Source organism: Drosophila yakuba, chromosome 2R (genome assembly GCF_016746365.2).
Source record: "Drosophila yakuba strain Tai18E2 chromosome 2R, Prin_Dyak_Tai18E2_2.1, whole genome shotgun sequence".
NCBI lineage: Eukaryota > Metazoa > Arthropoda > Insecta > Diptera > Drosophilidae > Drosophila > Drosophila yakuba.
This window is the reverse complement of record NC_052528.2, coordinates 18,714,793-18,732,417: the sequence shown is the minus strand read 5'-3', so window position 1 is coordinate 18,732,417 and position 17,625 is coordinate 18,714,793. Positions and strand designations below refer to the sequence as shown.

The 17,625-nt window shown below is 46.8% G+C and overlaps 2 protein-coding genes across 4 annotated transcripts; both read left to right on the top strand.

Moving 5' to 3' along the window:
* The first annotated feature begins 63 nt into the window (after positions 1-63).
* Positions 64-7,888, top strand: LOC6531317 (protein sax-3). 3 transcript variants are annotated; one of them, XM_002092085.4, is made up of 18 exons: positions 69-194; positions 1,079-1,326; positions 1,403-1,524; positions 1,866-2,046; positions 2,167-2,285; positions 2,347-2,800; positions 2,861-3,340; positions 3,399-3,481; positions 3,547-3,707; positions 3,775-3,856; positions 3,920-4,090; positions 4,149-4,241; positions 4,306-4,504; positions 4,564-4,838; positions 4,898-5,189; positions 5,254-5,486; positions 5,552-5,883; positions 5,967-7,888. In XM_002092085.4, exons 2-18 carry the CDS (start codon positions 1,176-1,178, stop codon positions 6,730-6,732), a joined length of 4,194 nt encoding a protein of 1,397 aa, XP_002092121.2. In that variant the 5' UTR covers positions 69-194; positions 1,079-1,175; the 3' UTR covers positions 6,733-7,888. The 3 variants fall into 3 exon arrangements, with proteins under 3 accessions (XP_039228418.1, XP_002092121.2, XP_015051240.1); XM_039372484.2 differs by lacking the exon at positions 1,079-1,326 and having other exon boundaries at positions 64-194; XM_015195754.3 differs by lacking the exon at positions 69-194 and having other exon boundaries at positions 235-1,326.
* A 4,420-nt stretch (positions 7,889-12,308) lies between these two features.
* Positions 12,309-16,277, top strand: LOC6531316 (F-box/LRR-repeat protein 14). The gene has a single exon (XM_002092084.3). The coding sequence runs from the start codon at positions 12,562-12,564 to the stop codon at positions 14,161-14,163; it is 1,602 nt and encodes a 533-aa protein (XP_002092120.3). The 5' UTR covers positions 12,309-12,561; the 3' UTR covers positions 14,164-16,277.
* The last annotated feature ends 1,348 nt before the right edge of the window (positions 16,278-17,625 follow it).

Here is a 17,625-nt window from a genome sequence, read left to right as displayed (position 1 = left end):
TCGGGGCCCCTTGCGCGTTCCACAATGCCCAGCCGTTCCGCTGCGCCCTGCACTACAGGCCACCGAGTTCCGATTCCGGCCGTTGCGCTCTCAGATTTCCACAGACACGACCCACGTCCAATTGTGAGTTTTCGCTGCGCCGTGAATCGCACTAAAGAGCAGGAAAATAGTTAATTTCCAACAGTTAAATTGGAGTAAGTGTGGAGTCCCAAGAAAGTGTGATCCAACCGCGAGGCTAGCAACTCAAATAGATACTTGTTTTCGGGGCTTAAAAAGTGCAGCTGATGCGGATGTAAAGCAAATATTACAAGGAGTTATAGATACAACACTCTGTTATAGATACAACAACACAACAGCGGAACGGGGGGAAGTCCCAGGAACGGCAGGCGGTGCGAGCGAGAGGCAGCTGGGAAAGGGAGTGCGAGTGCGAGTGAGAGGGGCGCTGGGGGCAGTTCTTGTTCTTGTAATTTTACCAAAAAGAAATTTCGTTCGGGAAATGTGGAAAATGTGCGCGAGGAGAGATGATGGTGGAGAAAACAACCCCGAAAAGCGAGCAATCGTCGAATAAATACCAACAAAAACTTACACTGCGCGGCTGATTAATGAAATCCAAAAAAATATAAAAACCAAATACACGACGAATGATACAAATAAAAAAAAAGCAAAGCGTTAGAAAGAAAGTGTGAGAACGTGAAATCAAAACTTCGAATCAGAATTTGGATTGTAAATTTTCGGGTCGTTGCGACTGGGAGATAAACACAAAGGCAGATAAATACGGAAATAAAATTAATGGAAAACCAGCATAGCCATACGTGTGTGGGTGTGTGAGTGTCCAAGTGTGTGTGACACAGTGTGTGTGTGTGTGTGTGTGCTTATCGCATGGAAATGCAAGCGTAAGTGGAGCAGGCGAGAAATAATTTCGAATTTTGGACAGATAAAAAGCAAGTAAAGCCCATAAATGCCTAGCCATAATGCCTAATGCCCAATGCCGCCACGCCTACATATGTAACAGCTGCCCACATTTCGTTAACCCACATATGTATCTCCTATCTATCCTATCACCTATCATGCATCGCAGGACCCAAAAAAAACAACGCCAAAATGATCGCCGCTGCATTGGGTCATCTGTAGAGTCGTCATTGCAACAGCACCACCACCGCCACCACCACCATAAAATGCATCCCATGCATCCCGAAAACCACGCCATCGCCCGGAGCACGAGCACCACTAACAACCCATCTCGCAGTCGGAGCAGCAGGATGTGGCTCCTGCCCGCCTGGCTGCTCCTCGTCCTGCTGGCCAGCACTGGCCTGCCAACAGCCAGAGGTAAACCCACCCAGTCTGGGAGCAATCCTCGCCTGGACAAGTGGCTAATCCACATCCACATCCTTACTCCTTGCAGGCCAGTACCAATCGCCGCGCATCATCGAGCATCCCACGGATCTGGTCGTCAAGAAGAATGAGCCCGCCACGCTCAACTGCAAAGTGGAGGGCAAGCCGGAACCCACCATCGAGTGGTTTAAGGTAACCACCCAATAATACGTTTCTGACTTGAATCACCATTACACTTACAAAAAAGGAGAGAGCTATCTTGATAAAACTACAATTTTTTATTTATTTTTTGTATAATACTTTAATTGCAGAAAGCATATATTTATCTCAAGTTTTCAACACAAATCACTTTTTATTTTGTAGTAATAAAGTGGTTCATGGCCTCTTAATCTTAAATGAAATTAGGGTCATCTTAAGTATTAAATATTAGGAATATAAGTAGTTTTGAGTAGTGGTTTTCTTTCCGTGTAGCCTTCGAGTCCTAACCAAAACGTAACTCAATCACCCCCTCTTCTTTTTTGCTCCGCTCCCAGGATGGCGAACCCGTCAACACGAACGAAAAGAAATCGCACCGCGTCCAGTTCAAGGACGGCGCCCTCTTCTTCTACAGGACAATGCAGGGCAAGAAGGAGCAGGACGGCGGCGAGTACTGGTGCGTGGCCAAGAACCGAGTGGGCCAGGCCGTTAGTCGTCATGCCTCGCTCCAGATAGCTGGTAAGTACTAGCTAACCACTCCAGTCTGCAACTTGTCTGCCCACACGCCCAGCTTTGTCTCCGATTATAATGTGCTTTTTTGGATATTTTTTTGATATTTCTGCAATGTTTCTTCGCCAGTTTTGCGCGACGATTTTCGCGTGGAGCCCAAAGACACGCGAGTGGCCAAAGGCGAGACGGCTCTGCTGGAGTGTGGGCCGCCCAAAGGCATTCCAGAGCCAACGCTTATTTGGATAAAGGTGGGTTCCAAAAAACCAGACTTCGAAAATCAGTTGGCTAAACCGCTTTTTCTGCTCCTAGGACGGCGTTCCCTTGGACGACCTGAAAGCCATGTCGTTTGGCGCCAGCTCCCGCGTTCGCATTGTGGATGGTGGCAACCTGCTGATCAGCAATGTGGAGCCCATCGATGAGGGCAACTACAAGTGCATTGCCCAGAATCTGGTGGGCACCCGCGAGAGCAGCTATGCCAAGCTGATTGTCCAGGTCAAGCCCTACTTCATGAAGGAGCCCAAGGATCAGGTGATGCTCTACGGCCAAACGGCCACCTTCCACTGTTCGGTGGGCGGTGATCCGCCGCCGAAAGTGCTGTGGAAAAAGGAGGAGGGCAATATTCCAGTGTCCAGAGCGCGAATCCTTCACGACGAGAAAAGCCTGGAGATATCCAACATTACGCCCACCGATGAGGGCACCTACGTCTGCGAGGCACACAACAATGTGGGTCAGATCAGCGCAAGAGCTGCCCTAACAGTCCACGGTAAGAGTTAGTTCCTTTCCCAGAGAAACACTCCTTAATCCCAAATTGTTTCCATTAAAGCTCCGCCCAACTTTACGAAAAGACCCAGCAACAAGAAAGTGGGACTAAATGGCGTTGTGCAACTGCCTTGCATGGCCTCCGGAAATCCTCCGCCGTCTGTTTTCTGGACCAAGGAAGGACTATCGACACTCATGTTCCCAAACAGCTCGCACGGCAGGCAGCATGTGGCCGCCGATGGAACCCTACAGATTACGGATGTGCGGCAGGAAGACGAGGGCTACTATGTGTGTTCCGCTTTCAGTGTCGTCGATTCCTCCACGGTTCGTGTGTTCCTGCAAGTCAGCTCGGTGGACGAGCGTCCTCCTCCGATCATTCAAATAGGTCCTGCCAATCAGACGCTGCCCAAAGGATCAGTGGCAACATTGCCCTGCCGCGCCACTGGGAATCCCAGTCCCCGTATCAAGTGGTTCCACAATGGACATGCCGTACAAGCGGGCAATCGAAACAGCATCATCCAAGGCAGCTCACTGAGAGTCGATGGTAAGGTTGAGATTGTATTCTACAATTTGATTTATTACAATTTTAATTTTCCCCTTAGACCTTCAACTTAGTGACTCTGGTACCTACACCTGCACTGCATCCGGCGAACGAGGAGAAACCTCCTGGGCAGCCACACTAACGGTGGGTTCGATGGTTAGTCCCATTACACATAAGCAAAACTAACCAAACTATTCTGGTTACTTTAGGTCGAGAAACCCGGTGCTACGTCTCTTCACCGGGCAGCTGATCCTAGCACTTATCCTGCCCCTCCAGGAACACCCAAAGTCCTGAATGTCAGCCGCACCAGCATCAGTCTGCGTTGGGCCAAAAGCCAAGAGAAACCCGGAGCTGTGGGCCCCATTATTGGGTGAGTTAACGCGGCGCACCCATTTAATGAGATCATCAATAACTTTGATTTGCTATTTGATTTGCAGATACACTGTAGAGTACTTCAGTCCGGATCTGCAAACTGGTTGGATTGTGGCTGCCCATCGAGTGGGCGACACTCAAGTCACTGTAAGACAAGCCATAAATAATTCAGTTTCCTCATGACTCACACTCTCTGCTATTTTCGTACAGATCACGGAGCTCACTCCTGGCACTTCGTATGTGTTCCTGGTTAGAGCTGAGAACACTCAGGGCATTTCGGTGCCCTCCGGCCTATCAAATGCTATTAAAACCATTGAGGCGGACTTCGATGCAGCTTCTGCCAATGATTTGTCAGCAGCTCGAACTTTGCTGACAGGAAAGGTGAGCTATATCAATCACTAAAAGAGAAAATCCGTAACTTAATATTGTTCTTAAACAGTCTGTGGAGCTAATAGATGCATCGGCTATTAATGCGAGTGCCGTGAGACTTGAGTGGATGCTCCATGTGAGCGCAGATGAGAAATACGTAGAGGTAAGTGCATCCATTGTTGTTTATAAACGAAGCAAACTTACATTTTCTATACATTTTCGTCTAGGGCCTGCGCATACACTATAAGGATGCCAGTGTAGCATCCGCACAGTATCACTCGATCACTGTTATGGATGTCTCTGCAGAATCGTTCGTGGTGGGAAACCTTAAGAAGTACACCAAGTATGAGTTCTTCCTAACACCCTTCTTTGAGACCATCGAAGGACAGCCCAGCAACTCCAAGACAGCCCTCACCTATGAAGATGGTAACCACTAGAAAGCTTAGTTAAGTGCTGGATATTTATGACTGATTTGTTGATTGTAGTTCCGTCCGCACCACCGGATAACATTCAGATTGGCATGTACAACCAAACCGCCGGTTGGGTGCGTTGGACTCCGCCACCCTCACAGCACCACAATGGCAATTTGTATGGCTACAAGATTGAGGTCAGCGCCGGGAACACCATGAAGGTGCTGGCCAATATGACGCTCAATGCCACCACCACATCTGTGCTCCTCAACAACCTAACCACCGGAGCTGTCTACAGTGTAAGGTTGAACTCCTTTACCAAGGCGGGAGATGGACCTTATTCCAAACCGGTAAGTTTATTGACCATTTATTTGATTTTGAATCATTCTATATCATTATTATACCTCAGATATCATTATTCATGGACCCCACCCACCATGTGCATCCGCCACGTGCACATCCGAGCGGCACCCACGATGGCCGTCATGAGGGACAGGATCTCACGTACCACAACAATGGCAACATACCGCCCAGCGACATTAACCCCACCACTCACAGAAAAACCACTGACTACCTGTCTGGACCCTGGCTAATGGTGCTAGTCTGCATCGTACTCCTAGTCCTGGTTATTTCGGCGGCCATTTCGATGGTCTACTTCAAGCGGAAGCATGAAATGACCAAGGAACTGGGTCACTTGAGTGGTTAGTGCTGACTTTGACTAACTTGTTGTCAATTGCATTGTAACAAATTACATTTCTTTTCTAGTGGTCAGCGACAACGAAATAACCGCATTGAATATCAATAGCAAAGAGAGCCTGTGGATAGACCATCATCGTGGCTGGCGAACAGCGGATACGGACAAAGATTCGGGACTGAGCGAATCAAAGCTACTGTCCCACGTGAACAGCAGCCAATCCAACTACAATAACTCCGATGGTGGAACCGATTATGCAGAAGTGGACACCCGTAACCTCACCACCTTCTACAACTGTCGCAAGGTAGCGATCATATGAATGACATCATTACTCAATTACTTACTTACCTAAGGGAAATATTCTTTCAGAGCCCCGATAACCCCACACCATATGCCACCACCATGATCATCGGCACCTCTTCCAGTGAGACCTGTACCAAGACAACGTCTATAAGCGCCGACAAGGACTCGGGCACTCATTCGCCCTATTCCGATGCATTTGCCGGTCAGGCGCCAGCAGTTCCTGTGGTCAAGTCCAACTATCTTCAGTATCCGGTTGAGCCCATCAACTGGTCAGAGTTCCTACCCCCGCCGCCAGAACACCCCCCTCCGTCGTCTACCTATGGCTACGCACAAGGATCTCCCGAATCTTCGCGGAAGAGCTCCAAAAGCGCAGGATCGGGCATTTCTACCAATCAAAGGTGCATTAATATATTCAGCTCTTTCATAGTAGAACTATGATATAGTAGTAATTGATGTGACTAACACGAACATACTTTTGCAGCATTCTGAACGCCTCCATACACAGCAGCTCGTCGGGCGGCTTTTCCGCTTGGGGAGTTTCGCCCCAGTATGCTGTCGCCTGTCCCCCGGAGAACGTTTATAGCAATCCGCTGTCGGCGGTGGCTGGCGGCACCCAGAACCGCTATCAGATAACGCCGACCAACCAACATCCGCCACAATTGCCGGCCTACTTTGCCACCACGGGCCCGGGAGGAGCTGTGCCACCCAACCACCTGCCATTTGCCACACAGCGTCATGCAGCCAGCGAGTACCAGACTGGACTAAATGCGACGCGCTGTGCCCAGAGCCGCGCGTGCAACAGCTGCGATGCCTTGGCCACACCCTCGCCCATGCAACCCCCACCGCCAGTGCCAGTGCCCGTACCCGAGGGCTGGTACCAGCCGGTGCATCCCAACAGCCACCCGATGCACCCGACCTCCTCCAACCACCAGATCTACCAGTGCTCCTCCGAGTGCTCGGATCACTCGAGGAGCTCGCAGAGTCACAAGCGGCAGCTGCAGCTCGAGGAGCACGGCAGCAGTGCCAAGCAACGCGGAGGACACCACCGTCGACGAGCACCGGCGGTGCAGCCGTGCCTGGAGAGCGAGAACGAGAACATGCTGGCGGAGTACGAGCAGCGCCAGTACACCAGCGACTGCTGCAATAGTTCACGCGAGGGCGACACCTGCTCCTGCAGCGAGGGATCCTGTCTGTACGCCGAGGCGGGCGAACCAGGACCTCGCCAAATGACTGCTAAGAACACCTAAGGATGAAGTATTTGGGACTCCCCATACAGGGGGGGTTGGATTAGTATTAAAGATAGCATCTAGTCGTAACTCTTCATTCATATCGAACTGGAAATCAGTCTAGGAACTGAGTGAACTCAAAGTTTCAGCATCAGTTATCGACTAGAATAATTGATGCCGTGAAATCTTTGGTACTACACTCAGATACACAAAACCACACTTGTCACAATCATGGGGGCATTGTGCAGCTTTAGCAATTACGAATTTCCCATTATCACATCTACCAGCGTAGAGACTCATAGACAGGCACAATGCTCCCCCATCCCCATCCCCATCCATGCACCACAGCAATGTTTCCCCCAAAACGGAAACGGAAAAGGGGAAACACGAAAACCTTTGTACTTAAGAGACGCGAGTGCTGTACGATAGATATTGCTTGATGAGCGCGAGGAGTAATAGTAATCACTACATAGCAGGGATCAGTGTCCCAGCAGAACTTCATTAAAATACGTACTCAAAGGAACTTATAGCAGATGATAAACCAGATCAGGTATCAGCCATAGCAAGTACACACAAATACGGTGCGTGACTCGCGACGAATGTATGTAGTTAGAACCAAAGTACACCAATTGTACAGCATGTTTTGGGGCTTTCGAATCGGAATCGGTCCTAGTCAATAGGCTTGATAGCGATACAAATACGATACTGATACTGATACAGATACTGATACTGATACTGATACTTGTATGCAAACTCTTTCATATCTACGATCACAATCGAGCACTTGTCTCCGACTCGAACTCGAACTTGTGTAGGCAGTTGAGTGGAGTTTGGGGGCGACAAGTGAAACGGCAGTTGCAATGTTTAATGGTTAGTGCTTTTCTATAACAAGGAATAAAATATACTTCATTGACCCAGTGAATATATATATACATATACATACTAAACGACACAACACACCTACTACTTACACACATACTATACATAGCATTTAGACGAGTTGAGGAGCTGCACATGGCCAGCAGAACCAACCCGAGTTGTTGTCCGTTCCGTTGTCCTGTCCCTGTGCAGATCCCTCCATGACACAATGTTTTCTACAATCTTGCATTTTGAAAAGTCTAAAATGTACCTGTGATATAACCCCATTATACATTATAGTATTTTAATAATTTGTATATTTATGGTTTCCTAATTTCAAGTCGCGTTTTCTGTTCATTCTGTTCGAACAACGAGGAATGTTTGTTAGAAATCCCCACACAGACGGATTTTTTTTTGGGCGAGTATATAGCATAATTTAGAACTTAGGCACGTAACACATTAGAAATGCAAAATGGATATATCATCAAATCAAATCGAATCGAATAGAATCGGAATCGAGGTGGAGAAGAGAAACGCTCGCAGAGTTCGGCTCGCCGAAGAGGCCCATCCACTTTTCCACTAAACCCCGGATCGTGAGTTGAATCGGAATAGAAAGAAGGGGTATAGTGTTATAAGCTTGGGAGTAGAGTCAACGAATCGTTTAAACAATACTAAACACATATGCATTACACTTACCTATATAGAGATCATATAGCACCTAGAACCGCGCATGTATCAAATCAAATCAAAATATGCTTTAGCATACACTCACACAAATCCACTTCCTTGCTAGCCCAGATCGCCCAGATCGGCCAGAGCATGTACATATATATATTATATATATATAGAACATACACTCCTAATCCTAATCCCCAGTATCGAATCCAACTTGCTTGAGTTGAACTGCCCTTCCGTAGCCATATACATATAGAGAAAGCATAGTTGGGTCTGGGTTTTAATAATTAGCATCTAGTTTCTAGCGTTGTGTAACGGGAGAGTATTTTAAAGTCATAGCGTAAACGAATTTTAAGAACGAACCGGAACCCCTTAAACAAAAAAAAGAAACAAAAGCGGACATTTAGTTTTTAGTGCGTAATGCCATGAACGAACTTTTTCAAAAGCAAAAATAATAACTGACATTTACTTACGATATAAATACTATATCTAGATATATACATATAGCATTTAAAATTACATAAACAATAAAGGAACATTTTACATATATGTGGAAATGATCTCGTTTGCTTTGCTATATCTTTACTTTGACTTCTGTAATATGAAGTTCCATTTATAGGAAGTCCTTTTTTAATCCTGAGTGCACACTTATTTTCGCATTTCCTGGTACCACTTATGTACTTATTTGGCCCATTCCTCGCCAGTTACGGTCTCCGATCGCCTGGCGGATATCAGCATATGTACTTCGCCAGAATTCATCTTCAGCTGCAGCGGAACTTTGCACTTGAGACGTCGTCGAGCGACAACCATGCACTTGAGATTAAACCATGACCCCTCGATCCAGTTTCAGTTTACATCGCTCTGCTGTCCATGTGAATCTGGGGAAGTGCAAGTCCTTACACGAGCTGGACAAGTGTTAATTCCCAACGGGACTGCATAAGTTCATGTATCCTCTTCCCATGTGAAACCACTTCAAGCTGAAGGACACGCCCTAGGATCGGAAATTGGCCGCTTTCGTCGAAAGGGGAACTTATGGAGATCGTTTCAAGATGCGAGATTAGATTGCGGGTGTGGGATGTTGAAGTGGGTTTCGTATTTAGAGTTATGTGGAAAAATTAGCCAAGAGGAACTTTATTGAATTCGAAATTTACTATTAATGTAAGGGCGATTACATGCAACATATGTTTGTGTGCAATCAAAGGAAATTATGTGATGTACTGCAACAAAAATGTCACAGCTTGACGAATGCAGTTGCCGATGCCGGTGTCCCAAATCCCGCTACCAGCACCAGCACCAGCACCCATCCACTGGATCACACCCTTTTGCCGGGCAAGAGGTCAGAGCTGGAGGAGATGAAGATGCGGGCAGGCCACAAATTGGTCAGAGCTGGCGATAGCATCAATTGGACTTCATGGCGGCGCCTTTTGTGTTGTTTATCCCTCTCCGGACTGGCACACTGCATCAACTGCCTCAATCTGGATGCAACTGAATCTGTATCTGGATATTTTGCGCCCTTATCGATTGGTTCATTTGAGTACATAATGGCTATATTGTGGCTTAGCATGAGCTAAACTCAGATCTGCAGTTCGATATCCTGGCTACTTAATGGAGAGGTATCTTATGAACTTTTAGGAAAACTATAATCGCTATATATGAAGCGGAATACTATAATCGCAATATATGGGGAGTGGCAGCTGTAGCACTTGTTTGATCTTTCCGTAATGTTCTGAAGTAAACTTAATCAATTATTTGGGGGGAGTTAAGACATCAACTGGCAGGTGTGCACATTTGCATCTGCATATGCAGATTAATGCGTATCTTGTATCTGCTGGCCGCAGATAAGACAAGTAGCTATGCACTTCAAATTCGCTGGGCTGACCCAAACATGGTTATATCTGCGTGGGCCATTTCCCTCATCCTCAGCTGCCTCATTTGCCTCGTCTGCCCACGGAGATTGCATTTGGCACTGCGACTGCGTGTTGCACCTTTTCCGCTGGCTTTTTGCTTCTACCTGTGATGCCCCCGCGGCAGCTTTAATGATCGTGATCATAGTACGCAATGCGCAAAAAACCAAAAGAAGGAATCGAAGGGAAGGGAAGGGCCAAGATGAGGGAGAAAGAGCCGAAAACCAATCGATTATTATACATATGTGCCGCACTATATTCCAGAGTCGGAGTCGCAGACGGAGGACTGCAGAGTTGCTGCAGAGTTCCAGCGAAAAGATTATTTCGGTTTTCGATGGCCGCCTTGACACGTCCAAACGCACATACTGATAGAGGGAAAGATTGGCCCTTTTTGGCCAAACCGGTTTGACAGGTAGCAGATACGGATACCAGAGGCAAGGGGCAAGATGCGGTGGTGGAGGGGGGCAGGAAGGTCGGAGGTACGCACGCCTTGCCCTTCTGCCCGCCAGGATAATGACTGTACGACTGCGAGGGTCCTCAGCAGGAGGGCCGAGAAATCCTCGCAGGCTCTTTCCCTGCACTGAGAGAAATCTGCAGTTTATTTGCCAAATACTTTTGTATGTGTTTCTCTTTAAGATTAGCCTCAAGTATCTTAAATATCGATGGATAATTTGTATCTGCAAAGCGCATTGTAATGCAGATACATTATCTTTAGATGTCACAACTCAGAAATTGCAATATATGGTGAGCTGCAGACCTGATCACTACCATTTGAGTAACTATCTTTTTGAACTGTACTATGTTCTCAGTGTAGCTATGCCTCTTCAAATACAGGATGCTGATATCAGTGCATGTTTGAGGGTGCGGGTGTGAGCGTTTCGGGGTCAGGTAGCGACTCCGATTTTCCCAGGTCCTAGGTTCCTTTCTCGATTGCGATCCTGGTCCCTTTTCTTCTTCTATGTTTTTTCTAGAAGGCAAAGAAAAGACGGCGGCGTTTTCCTTTTTTTAGGGGGCAAATGCAACAGAGCGGGATAGATGGATGGTGCATGGCTTTCCTAGTATCAATAACAATGCCAGTTCGCTATTGTTGTGCCATCCGCTGGATGTGTGCATCCCAATCTGTTTTCCCAGTTTCTGTGTGTGCGGCAACGTAGTTTCTGCTTTTTTGGACCTATCGTTAATATTTTCCTGGAAACCGAGAACTGTGTTGTTGTTGCCCCGCTTGCGTTCGCAGGTAGCGAGCAGCGATCGCACACACACAAACACATATGTATATATACACACACAGATGCGATAGAAAACGAAGACAGGTACCTGCTCGACTTCGGAATCGGAATGCAGCAGAAACAACAAATGCGTCGGAGTTTGGCATTGAGTTCGACTTCGGCTCGACGGGCAAAGAATAACCTGAAACATGGAAACATGGAGCTGGGGTCCAAAACCGAAAAACCCGAAAGATAAATTCAAGCCAGGCCTGTTAGTGATGAGAAAGCTCCAGATTCGGCAAGAAAGAAAACAGAGGGAAGCTTCTTCTATCACTAACTGTTTTTTCTTCTATTTAATAAAAGCAAGGGGATACTGATACATAAAACACACGAACAAATATTACTAAATTCGATATTTAAGATACAGATATGTAAAGTATCTCTAGTTATCTGTAGTTACATATGCCGTGATGTCAAATCTACTAACTACAGCTTAGATCCACCCGCACCAAAAATCTAGCCTTAAACAAGCCAAACTGGCTAGAAGTCAGCATTGCCGCAGTACTTGCGATAAGGGAAGAGAAAGGAAAGAAAGCGCATATGCTCCCTTTTAATTAGAAATTGTGCTGAAATTTTGCAGGAAAACCAATGGTTCTAATAAACGTGCCGCACAAAGTCAATTCCAAGTGCAATCGCAATGAAATAGCGACCGAACCGCACGCACACACAACAAATTCAACAGACTGAACCGACGAGCAATGTACTCGCTATTCGTACTCGTTACTCGCATCTTGAAGAGAAGAGCACGAACTTCAAAAAATTGAGCGAAAAAAGAGAAGAGAGCAGCGCGCTGAATACGCTCAGATAAAAATGTAACCAATACCAACACAAAACCAACCAATACCAATACCACTGCATTCGTATTTCAGGTAAAAGCAAGGCGCTGCGGCGCTGCGAGTTCAGTTTTACTTTATCATCCGGTTCGTGCGCATCGCGTCTCGGTCGCAAGAACAAAGAACACACAAATAGAACTTGGACTTCCAACTACACACAGTGTTCGAGTTAAGTGCAGTGAATAACCACAGTGAACCCAACTAGTCTTCAACCAAGCATACAAACAGTAAAATGCAGCGCATATAGAAAAGCCAATCCCAACAGTTAGTTCCAAAAGTAGCAGTCAAGCGACAAGCCAAGTGTAAACGCAAAAGATGGCCACCAACACGGAGCTGCTGCCCTTCCATCATCAAACAATCGCGGTGTTGAACAATTTGAATAGCCACTGTGGCGGATCCGGGAGCAACGGAGCGGCCCCCAGTGGCGGCGCCGGAGCCGGAGGAGCGCCCAGCTGGGCCATGGACGAACTCTATCAACAGACTGAGCTGCCCGGTCTGACGCGAACCGGAGCCACCACCACCCACCACCACCTGCTGCGCTTCACGCCCTACGCCCTGCACCACCGACCGCCGCACCACCAGCTGCAGACCTTGCCGCCGGCCCTCTACTTGCAGCATGCCGCAGCAGCGGCGGCTGCAGCAGCAGCAGCAGCGGCCCACGCCCAGCACCATCATCACCATCACCACCACCTCCCGCACAGACCAGCATCGCCGGACAGTCCGCCGCCGGTGGAGGGCACCCACATCAGCAACCTGTTCCCAGAACTCCTCGAACAGATATTCGAGCACCTACCAGTGAGGGATTTGGGCCGAGCGGCCCAGGTTTGCACCGCCTGGCGGGATGCGGCCTATGCCAAGAGCGTCTGGAAGGGCGTCGAGGCCAAGCTGCACCTCAAGCGCTCCAGTCCGAGTCTGTTCAACTGCCTGGTCAAGCGGGGCATCAAAAAGGTGCAGATCCTATCGCTGCGCCGCTCGCTCAAGGATTTGGTCCTGGGCGTTCCCGCTCTGACCTCGCTGAACCTGAGCGGCTGCTTCAATGTGGCGGACATGAATCTGGGCCATGCGTTCAGCGTGGATCTGCCAAACCTCAAGACACTGGACCTCTCCCTCTGCAAACAGATCACGGACACGAGTCTGGGGCGGATCGCGCAGCATCTGAGGAATCTGGAGACCCTGGAACTGGGCGGATGTTGCAACATCACGAACACAGGACTGCTGCTCATTGCGTGGGGCCTGAAGAAGCTGAAGCACCTCAATCTGCGCTCCTGCTGGCACATCAGCGACCAGGGCATCGGCCACCTGGCGGGCTTCTCGCGGGAAACGGCCGAGGGTAACCTGCAGCTGGAGTACTTGGGCCTGCAGGATTGCCAGCGGCTGAGCGACGAGGCACTGGGCCACATTGCCCAGGGTCTCACCTCGCTGAAGTCGATCAACCTGAGCTTCTGCGTCTCGGTGACGGACAGCGGACTGAAGCACCTGGCCCGGATGCCCAAGCTCGAGCAGTTGAACCTGCGCTCCTGCGACAACATCTCGGATATCGGAATGGCCTACCTCACCGAGGGCGGCAGCGGGATCAACTCGCTGGACGTCAGTTTCTGCGACAAGATCAGCGATCAGGCCCTGACGCACATAGCCCAGGGACTCTACCGACTGAGATCGCTGTCCCTCAATCAGTGCCAGATCACCGATCACGGCATGCTGAAGATCGCCAAGGCGCTGCACGAGTTGGAGAACCTCAATATCGGACAGTGCAGCCGGATAACGGACAAGGGCCTGCAAACGCTGGCCGAGGATCTGACCAATCTCAAGACCATCGATCTCTACGGCTGCACGCAACTCAGTTCCAAGGGCATCGACATCATCATGAAGCTGCCCAAGCTGCAGAAGCTCAACCTGGGCCTCTGGCTGGTCAGGTGATGTGTCCACCACGACTGCAATGCCTGTGCGGCGAAGGAGGCCGCTCGCGGCTCTTATAATTCCCAACCATAGATTCCGGGCGGGAATGAAAAGGGCAGACAAGATACACTGAAAACTCATAGCTTTCGTTTGCCATACCACACGCTGTACTACATTTTTTTCGTACGAATCGAGGAACGAGCAGAGAGGCACAAAACAACGCAGCAACAACAAAAAGCAAACAAGCATGGCGCGCGGGCGGAGTTGGGGCAAAAGGGACAGGGACAGACGACGTCGGGGGTTGGAGCTGCCAGCTCAGCGTGTTTCTAGCTAGCAGTATAGTAATGATGTTTTCACTGTTAGAAACATTTTTCGTTCGGGAATACGCTTTGAAATGAGTACAACTAAACTAAACTTATTATAGTCGGACTTCCGTAACCTTAAAAAGTTATTATTTGTGAACACTCAGTTCTCCAAGGTTAGGTAAAAGCCCCCTTTGCACCACCTAAAGTTTTATTGCAGTTTCCATGCTGAGAAAACATAGCTTTTGTAGAAGGGGCTTTTGCAAATGCATACTAGTAAAACTTATACAATAGCATAAAAATACAAATGACATTGACTGAGTACGACTCTTGATAGCCAGAACTAGCTATTTTCCCGCTGAGACCGGTCAGCTCTGCCCATGGAGCTCGTTCTGCTGCGTTGTTGTGTAGTGTTGTGTTTCTAGGGGGCCAGAGCGAGAGGGGAGATGCCGCTGGCGTCGGCTTACACGCAGCGATAAAAAACGAAACAGAGAGAAAAAGGAAAAAAGCAGGCAGCAACAACAACAATAACAACAACTGCAGCTATGGCCGACAGCAACAAAGTGCATGGCGATGGAGACGCGCGATAAGCAGCAGGAGAGGGGGCGGGGGACAGTGGGCAGCAAACACACATGCACAGGGACAGCATAAACACACCCAAACACGCATGTGTGTGTGTGTGTGTGTGTGTGCGTGTGCAATGCAGGCCGCAGTTAAGCAGATGCAAATAAATTTAAATAGTTTATTTTAATTCACGCTTCGGCTACAAAAGCCAGCGTCCTCCATTGCCACAGCAACAACAAAGGCAACAGCAACAGCGACAGCACAACAACAAAATGAGAAAATGAGAAAAGAAGAAAAGAGAGGGAGTAGCTCCAATCCGCTCTTCTCTCGCTCCCCACCGCATTTGTATTTTTCTTGCCTTGTGGTGCTGTGTGCTCCGCTCTTGTATCTTTGTATCTTAGTATCTTTTTTTGTTTTTGTGCCTCGGCGTTTTCTTCCCGACTTCGTTGCGAATTGTTTAGTACAGCGTCGTTAGTAATGCCGTTTAATTTAGTTGATTAAAACGTAAACGTAAAATGTAACGAAAACTTAAGCGACAACAATGTTAATAGTAGACACTTAATGAAAATGCGTAAACTTAATTCTTAGTTCATAACATTTGTCAAGCCACAATTAGTCAAATAACGAAAAAGGGGAAGAGAATAACCATTAACACAAGTTATAAAAACATGAAAAAAACGACCTTGTTTAATAGCAAAAAAACTCACACAAAACACACAAACAAACACAAAAACACAAACGTTAAAGAAATTCTGTAAATTTTTTATTGTTTAATTTATAAGTAAGCAAGCGAAAAAGAGAAGGTAACGATTGAAAAGAATATGCGAATTAATTCTTTTTTCTATTGTGATATAAAATGTATTGTATAAAAAAGAACACATAAGCAAGCAGCAACAAAATATTGCTAAAACAATTACGTAATTTTATTTAAGCAGCGAGGATTAAATTAAATAAATTTAACTTAAATCAATATGTACAATGTTACGTTAAGTCTGGATTATTCCTCCGATTCTCTGTTTTTCGATTAGTTAAATGATCCCGAATTCGATGACCTTTTGTTGAACTGCAATATACTGAATGCCTTAATTCCATTTGCAAACTATATACATATTATAATTAACTATGTTGATTCTGAAAAAAAAAAACCCTTAAGTTTCGATTGCGAGTTTTCCCTAGATCTAAGTTATTTCGACAATTGATATTTCTGTTTTAGGAGGCGCAACCCCCAAAAAATTTTTGAGCGATACGATGTGGAAGGAGAAACGAAGAGAAAATAAATTAAACATGTATAAAAATTTCAAAAAAAAAAAACTGTCAGTGATTTTATTGATTGCACTGGGGGATGCTGCTGTTTATCTTGCTTCGCAAATGCGTAAATGTTTTGTGGGGAAATTTATTTTATTCGGCACTGCGTGGTGAATGTGTGCGTGTGCGTGTGCGTGTGTGGGTTTCTGCATTTTGTAATGAACAAAGGGCCCAGCACTAATGCAATTGCAATGAAATGTGCAGCCAGCCAGAGATGCAGATGCCGATATATATGTATATAAACATATGTGTGTGTGTGTATATATACACCAGCTGCGTGTGTGCGTGTGGAGCTTATGCGGTTGTGCAACGCACACACACGCACACTCGACCGCCTATGTACTGCAATTATTTATATTGCCTGCATTATGTATAGGCATCGATGCATTTACAAACACTTGCATTTATATACAAACACAAACGCACACACAAACACACACACACACACACACACACATAGACACACGTAGGCGCAGCTTCATATCCCTGTGTACACATAACGGTTTTACTTGCTTGCTAACTGCTTAAATTTGCATTAAATGTGCGTATGCAACAAGAGCGGTGTGTGCGTGATTATGTACACAACGCACACTGCCACAAAAGGTATAAGCATGTATGTACATATGTACATAAATAAGTGCATATGTACTGCTGGGGAAACCACCCAATCGGAAATTTTATTCAATCGCCGGACCTCAAAATTAAAGCTTTAACTATCCCCAGGCAGTTTTGACCCGGGCTCGAAACTCGGATTCGCAATTTGATGCAACGATCCGATTTGCCAAGAGGCTTAACCGATGATGGTCAGCAAAATCCAGGAAAGTGCAGCGTTAATCCATCGACGTATAGGGGTTATCTACTTACAAGATCATATCTTCAGGCAGCTCAGCTTGGTAACCAATAATATTGCAGGTACTAGATTCTTATCAAAGTCTTAAAACTCCTCAAGTGGCATTTCATTCGTGTCCCTAGGACATAAAGAACTTGAACATTCTATAGAATTCCATACTTACTACTTTATAAGACTGCCAGTTCAAAGAAGTATCCTAAATAAATCCAATATGATAAGATATTGATAAGGTTTTTGTCAGTTGCAGATTGCAGTGTGGAAAAGTGCAAACTCTCCCAAAGCTGCCAATACAATGACTTGTTCTAATTCATTATATTAATTCCGATTTGGAAATTTCCCTCCAGCGGTTGCACTCCCCTTATATGCATGGTATATGGTATAGTACGTTGTAAGGTAAATCCCGGCATAAGGTTGGGCATTTATACGTTGCTGAGCGGCCCGTTTAACTTAGTTTTACTTAAA